This window comes from Camelus ferus, chromosome X, assembly GCF_009834535.1.
Source record: "Camelus ferus isolate YT-003-E chromosome X, BCGSAC_Cfer_1.0, whole genome shotgun sequence".
Taxonomy (NCBI): Eukaryota; Metazoa; Chordata; class Mammalia; order Artiodactyla; family Camelidae; genus Camelus; species Camelus ferus.
Genome location: NC_045732.1, coordinates 92741007 through 92748871, shown reverse-complemented (window position 1 = coordinate 92748871; position 7865 = coordinate 92741007). Strand labels below are relative to the sequence as shown.

The 7865-nt window shown below is 43.1% G+C and overlaps 1 protein-coding gene across 1 annotated transcript; it reads right to left on the bottom strand.

Annotated features, from left to right (window-relative positions):
- Positions 1 to 264: 264 nt before the first annotated feature.
- Positions 265 to 3490, bottom strand: LOC116662095 (cancer/testis antigen 47B-like). Its single transcript, XM_032475388.1, has 3 exons — positions 2818 to 3490; positions 1859 to 1997; positions 265 to 815 (listed from the first exon to the last, which is right to left on the bottom strand). Exons 1-3 carry the CDS (start codon positions 3488 to 3490, stop codon positions 803 to 805), a joined length of 825 nt encoding a protein of 274 aa, XP_032331279.1. The 3' UTR covers positions 265 to 802.
- Between the last annotated feature and the right edge of the window lie 4375 nt (positions 3491 to 7865).

Genomic DNA, 7865 nt, shown 5'->3' with positions numbered 1-7865 from the left:
GCTGATAATGCTCTTTTGGGGACCAAACTTTGAGAACCACTGCTCCAAATCAATGTCTGGGCTCAGGCTCAGCAGCACCATCTGGCCTCCAGGCAAGCGGGGCCGTCTATGAGGTTTCCTTCAAACGCACCCAACAGTATATGAAATACACGTATCATGCAAGTCACGTGTAATTTGAAATGTTCTAGTAGCCACTTTAAAAAAGGAAAAAGAAACTGGAGAAAGTAACTTTAATATTTTGTTAACACTATATTATTTCAACATGTAAGTAGTATTAATGCGATTTTACATTGTTTTTCACACAGAGTACATCTCAACTCAGACTAGCCACATTTCGAATGCTCAGCAGCCACACATGGCCAGGGACTAAGTGTAGCAAACAGCACAGCTCTGAAGTCTTGACCTCCATGTCTATCTTTACAAAAATTATTTTAAACTTGACATTTTAACTTTGGGCTACAACAAAAGTATTTAAAACAGGCTTACCAAGTAGTGGAAAGTGATGCCTCTCAATGAAGGTAAAATGGGTCAAAACAAAAGTAAAAGGGAGATTTGAGTCAGAATCATTTATCTAAATAAAATCTGCCAGCATTTCGGTCTATTAATTTAAAGCAAATTTATTTTTAATTAGAACCCATGCTGTTAAGTATGTTTGTAAAAGATGAAAGTCGCAAGCCACTGGATATCACTTTTTAGTTGATGAACTTTGGATTGGGATCAGTGTTAAAATTCCCATGGGCGTCTGAAAAATGAAACGCCTGAAAGTTGTAAACAGTGGGTTCTTTCTTTACATGTCTTCTTTCTATTCCTCCCAACTGCAGGATGAAATGAGAGACAATTAACAATTATTCAGCATTAACTGGCAGCAGTGACTTTCTGAATCTGAGAAAGTAGTCAGCCCTATGTGCACCTGCTGCGTTTGGGTGCTACACCTCAACGAGTAGAGGAGAACAACACGTTTTCCTCTCGTAACCTGCACCTTGGATACAGGGTGCTCGTACGACTGATGGCTTCAATCATGTGATCATAGCAACATGTCTCCCTCTTGCCCAACACCATAAACGCTTTTTCCCCCTTGAGAGGCCATTCTAGGATTTAAATCAACCTCTCCACCTTGAGAGCCTGTTCTCATTCCGCAAATGATACCCCCTCACCCTCCCAGAACCTCGGTCTCCATATCTACCATATGAGAAAGAGGCTGTTATTATGAAATACACAGCTGTGAAAATGCAGGGGGAAATGTTACTCATTTAAATATGCTCAAGGGCAAGCTATGCCTTAAGATTCCATTACCAATGCAGTGATAAACAGTCATACTATGACTAAGTTTCTTTTCTTGTGACTGTCACATAAACATTTGTTCAGTTGTAGATTTTTGTATTTTAGGTATTAATCATTAAACGTGGTCCTACTCGAAATTTTTAACTTTTTGCTATTTGTAGTCACATTCTAAAAGGCGCTGTCTCCTAGTGCAGGAGACTGCGCCTCTGTGGCCAAGCGATGAAGGCCCCACTAGTGCACAGCCCAGACACTTTCACTGCTGCTCTGGTAACTGTTTTCTAGACAAATATCGGTCTTAGGTACTGATACATTTACAACTTGTGAATAGTCTTAGAGGTGGAGGACAAAAGACCTCACAAGAATAAATGGGCAGCCATGAAGGATATTTCCAGGCATGATGCATTTTATATTACTAGGTACGTGAGTGTTCTAGTAACATTCTAAGTAGGTAAAGTTGAGTTGTTAAACTAATTTTAAACAAGCTTTTTCTTAGTTTACTGGGAGAATTATAAAGCAAGAAACAAAACTGGCCAGTGCCTGGAATGGTTGTGTGATTTTCAAAGCTACACACAAATACCTGGGGTTTCTGGGCTTGCCCTCTGCTGGGTCCTGATGTTTTTCCGGCTCTTCTTGTTTTTTGTTAAACTTCTCTTTTCCCTCGCTTTCGGAGCCATGAGCCTCTTCACTGGAGTTCTCATATTGATAACTAGTTGTTCCTTTAGTGAAGAATAATACATACTTTGGGACCAGACATTAACAGAAAGTTTAAAAAATCCCAATTCATAAGGAAGAGTGCCATTCAGTACTCCATCCTTGGGGGAAGCAGGAGGACAGTAGTAACTAAGGAAAGAACAGCTGGGCACCTTCCTTCTGGTTGATACAACACTTTCACGACCCTCACCTTTCTGCTGCTTGATCGTTTTCACAGTGACATTATTTCTGTTTTTCCGGTAAATCTGCCACCCTGTGCTGTGATTATTTCTGGCCCTTCAGAGAAGAAGGGATCAGAATCGTCTGGGCCTGATCATTCTGTATGTCTTGGTTAGGATTTTCTTGCAAAAATGTTTTGCCTCAAATACAAATTCTGTGGTGAAGCTCATTATTTCCTCCTCCCTGAATGTCTCATTTTTACCGAGTGCTCCCCTGTCAGTTCATAATGTTTGGGTATCAACTTTCTAAGCATCTTGGCACTTTTAACAGCCAGGAACCAAACATGAGGTATGCCATTTGCCTGTTCTTTTCTCTTCCATTTCCTCCCAAGCTCCTTCCTCCACACTTACCTCCACGGACATTCACCCGTGGGCTCAGAAATGGCACTGATGGATAATCTCATATCTCTCACCAGGGTTGGTAGAGGTCGGCCTATTTTTTTCTCGAACCGTAAAGGTAGCTATGGAATTGGGCTTCTACTGGGCCGCTTTGACCTTCAGTTGGTGGAGGGCTCCCCGACTCCCACGGCCTCAGCTGCCGAGGCCCCGCTGAGCCGGGGTCCCGCAGGCTGGGCCCCCAGCCCCCGCACCCCGGCCGGCTCCTTACCCTCAGAAGTGCTGGTCTCTTCTGCCATCTCCCAAACGCTGATATCATCATCGGCCTCCTCCACCGGCCCCTCCTCGGGGGTCTCCCAGGAGGCGTCCTCCTCGGGGTCCTCAGGCTCCTCGGGCTCCTGGGCCTTCGGCGCGGGCCCCTCTCCCGGCCCCCCGGGCGCCGGGGGCACGGGGAGCATGGCTGAGCCCGTGGGCGAGGGGGGCCTGGGCCGCACCACCACGCGGCCGCCGCGGGGCCGCACCAGGATGTGGTCGTTGTGGTAGATGCGGCGCAGCAGCGAATGCACCAGGTCCAGGAACAGGAAGCGGAAGCTAACCATGGGGAACTGGTGGGCGTCCACCTCGACGTCCAGGACCTCCGGGGGCTCCTCCTCCCCGTCCTCGTCCTGGACCGGCCCGATGTCCGAGTCATCCTCCGAGCTCCCGCCCTCCAGGGCCGCTACCAGGCCCGCCGCCTCCCCCGGGCCTCCCGCGGCCCTCCTGGCCTCCAAGGCCGCGACGCCTGGGGGGGACCCGGAATCATCGTGGTCCCCGTGGGGCCCGGAGTCGCGGTCTGCCCTGTCACCGGCTCTGGCCGCTCCGGTCGCTCCGGCCGGCGCTCCCGCCGCGCCCGTGGAGCCGTCCAGGCCGCCCGAGGCCAGATCTCCTTCCCCCGTGGTTGACATGGCACCGAGCAGTTACCTCGGCCGCGCCGCGATCGGCTGCGGCGGCGACGGTAATGTTGGTAGCCACCGAGGTGGCTGCCCTGACAGGAGGCCTGAGGGTGTGCGCTGAGCGGAGTGGCCGCTGAGGGGACAACAGAGGAGGTCCCCAGAGCCGGTGGGCAGGAGGCCGATGCCAGTAGCTGCCCACCGTGGCTGGGCCTCAGACAGCAGCCGCGCAGGCTGGGCGGGAAGATTGTGCTAGGTTGCGGACGGAGGGCGGGGCCAGAAGAGTGGACAATGGGCCACGCCCCTCATCATGAGCTGCAAGCTCATTGGCTGAGGAGACAGGATTGATGTGCCCTGCGTCTAATGAAAGACCAAGACCCTTTGGTTGGGTCCAATGAAACACCAAGGCCTTTTGGTTCTAAGATTGCTCCCAACCGCCTTCCTGTTCTTTGACGCCTTGGGGTTCAGGTCCACAAAGTTCCTGTCCTTTTAATTTAATGATTCTCTGGAAAACTGTATTTGGAGGCACTCTGGGCCATGTGAACTGCAAGGAGTTCCCTGATTTCCACCTGGTAATGGCTCATGTGAGGACAGATAGGGTCATGGAAATTTTGTACAGTTCAGAGCTTAGCAGTAGTAAACCTCCCAAGAAGAGAAAGAAGAATTTAGATGATTTAGGTGGTTACAGCTACTTGGAAAAAAATAGACAAAATTGAAATGGATGCAGTCAGAACTGAGTGTTGAAGTGGTAAACATTAGGAGCTGGAAGGTGTATTATGAACTCGAACAAATTCACTTCAAGCCTCCAAAGACTGGGTTAAAAAAAAAAAGAGAGATACTTCTTTAAAGGACCAGATCTAAGAGCTAAGCATGACAGATGTTAAAAGGGCAGGCTTCCAAGGATGTTTCTGAGGCAACAGTCCAAGACTTTTTATTGATTTCAAGATCTACTTAATTAAGACCTCAAGTATAAATAATTCTGAAAATTATGGAGAAATTAACTGCTATTTTATACTCTATAAAAATTTCATAACACTAAAAATGTTTTTTTAAACAAAACAAATAATATTTGGATATTACATTAAGGAAAAATAACACTAATAAATCTCATCTAGGTAAGGAAGGATTTGTTCTTCCTTTCATCAACCCAAACAAATTTCATTGTTTTTATTTTTCCTCTGGTCTTACCTTGAGAATGAATCACGATGTTATCATAAATCACTGGTTTAAATTTGGAAGGCAAGGTAGAAAATCTCTAATTCAAAATCCTCACTATAAAGACAGCAAAACTGAGGCAGAATCCCATCCTGAGGTCTACAGTTGTTATATTATATATATTATATAATATTACATATAATGTATATATAAATTTTTTAATTAAAGTATAGTCAGTTTACAATGTGTCAATTTCTGGTGTACAGCACAATGCTTCAGTCATATAGGAACATACATATATTTGTTTTCATACTCTTTTTCACTGTAAGTTACTTCAAGATATTGAATATAGTTCCCTATGCTATAGAGTATAAACTTGTTGTTTATCTACTTTATGTATATTAGTATCTGCAAATCTTGAACTCCCAGTTTATCCTTTCCCACCCCCTTCCTCCCCTGATAAAACATAAGTTTGTTTTCTATGTCTGAGAGTCTGTTTCTGTTTTGTAAACAAGTTCATTTGTGTCTTTTTTAAAGATGTAAGTGATATATGGTAATTTTCTTTCTCTTTTTGGCTTACTTCTCTTAGAATGACAATCTCCAGGTCTATCCATGTTGCTGCAAATGGCATTATTTTATTCTTTTTTATGGCTGAGTAGTATTCCATTGTATAAATATACCACAGCTTCTTTATCTAGTCATCTATTGATGGGCATTTGGGTTGTTTTTGTGTCTTGGCTATTGTAAATAGTGCTGCTATGAACATTGGAGTGCATGTATCTTTTTGAATTAAGGTTCTCTGGATATATGCCCAGGAGCAGGATTGCTGGATCATATGGTAAGTCTATTTTCAGTCTTTTGAGGAATCTCCATACTGTTTTCCATAATGGCTACAGCAAACTGTATTCCTACCAGCAGTGTAGGAAGGTTCCCTTTTCCCCACAGCCTCTCCAGCATTTATTGTTCGTGGACTTTTGAATGATGGCCATTCTGACTGGTGTGAGGTGATACCTCATTGTAGTTTTGACTTGCATTTCTCTGATAATTAGCGATATTGAGCATTTTTTCATGTGCCTATTGGCTGTTTGTATGTCTTCATTGGAGAATTTCTTGTTTAGGTCTTCTGCCCACTTTTGGATTAGGTTGTTCGTTTTTTTCTTATTAAGTTGTATGAGCTGTATGTATATTCTGGAGATTAAGCCCTTGACAGTCTCATCTTTTACAAATATTTTCTCCCATTCTGTAGGTTCTTTTTGTTTTGCTTATGGTTTCCTTTGCTGTGCAAATAGATTTGGTTTTAACATTTACCCCCATATGTGATCTTGGAAAACTTACTTATTTCTAGGCTTCAGTTTTATCATCTGTATAGTTGGAGTAATGATTACCATGATTACCTAGCTATCTTACAATGTTGCCCTGAGAATCAAATAAGATAATGAGGGGAAAGTCCTTTTTCATACTGTGAAAGCTTACACACACAGGGTTTTATTTTATCAATAATTTTTACATTTAACTATTGGACAGAAGCTATTGGGTAGTCTCTCAGGCCTTCAGAAAGAATCATCTAATTTGGTTTTGGAGGAGTCAATTGTTTTCAGCTGTGTGGAGTTACACACTTCCTCCCTGGCTGAGTTGATACAGCACCTTCAGTCAAGATTTGAGATAGGTAGATGGAATGAGATAGGATTATATTTAGGATATTAACTAGTTAAACCAGTTGTTGAAAATGTTTTCTTAGTTTGATTTTTGCCTTATAAGTTGATTAATATTTCTAAGTATATATTTTTGTGTTGCAAAGTCTAATAATATTTTCTTTTTTATGGTTTTAACATCATAAATTTGCAAATATTTTCTCATCCAGAGATAAATTTTATACTTCTTTTTTGGAAGTCTTCTGAGTGTTTACATATAACTCCTTAGTCCATTTGGAGTTAACAGAGACACATGAGTTGATTTTTTAAACAGCTCCCCTACAACACCACTTGTTAAGTAATTATTCCCCTCTATAATGATGGGTAGCCATGTACCCTTTAGCACTTTCTTTAAAGGTAGAAGAGATGCGAGAGAAATGCATATTCTACCAAAATTTCAAAGCTGAAAAGGCCTTTAGATATTGAATCTAAGACCATTCTTTTTTAAATGAGGAAGCTAAGGCCTAAAGCTGCTGATGGGCATCCCCAAGGTCATACCACTTAATGGAGGAGCCAGGACTAGAACCAATCTCCTGACCTTTGATCTGAAGTTGAGATAGACCCTGTACATGCAGCTTCAGGAGAAACTTGACACCTGAAAGTTTATTTTCTAGGCACAAAGTAAATGGCCATGAGTTATGGGTCTCTGAAAGCCCCAGACCAGCCATCCTGAACCTCAGTCAGCAAGTATTTACTAAACACCTACATATAATGCCTGGTGCAATACCTTGCCAAGGATGGAGAAGTGCCGTCATCTCTGGCAAGAAGCATCTCACAGTCTGTTTGGGGGAAAAGACTGCATGCTGAGAATAAAGGAAAAAAAGAGAAGCCACTGACATTCAGAACTGGAGTGACACAGCAAGGCCATGTTATTTTCCTATTGGACATAAAATTGTCATTTTAGAACACCAACATCAGACAAGGTCTCTGAGACCATGATGAAAGGAGATAAGACAAGGTCATTTTAATTTTAAGTGGGCACGAAAACAAAGTTGCTCATTACTAAACAGATTTTTAGACTCTCTTGGCTAAAATGAGTGTCCACCACTCCTTTACCAATTACAGCTTTATCCTGATTCTAGTCTCCTCTCTCTGTAGATAAGACTTATTCAAATAAATAGTAAAAATTGGTATTTATTCAAATACCAATCACAGAATTGCTCCTGCTATCTAAAGGCATCCAATCTAGAGCAAACTCCCATTTCCTTCAAAGCTTCCCAAAATTACTCAACCAAACCCCAACTCCTATAATAGGTTCTTTCTGACACTTGTTATTAAGACATCACATGGTTCCACCAACGTGTGTGTTCTCCCTCACTGCTATGAATAATAAACCCAACTTGCTCAACTGTAGGCACATTCCTGTGATATTTGGCTGGAGGACATTGACAGTGTAGAAACATTTCCATCTTAACATACATTGACTCAAATAAGTCAGGAGGCACCACAATTGATGGGCTTTTCTCAGAAAAGGCTTCCCAGAGGAGGGGGGACTTGGCCTCAAAAGATGGGCAACACTGTCTGAGGACAGTAAAGGCAAGACG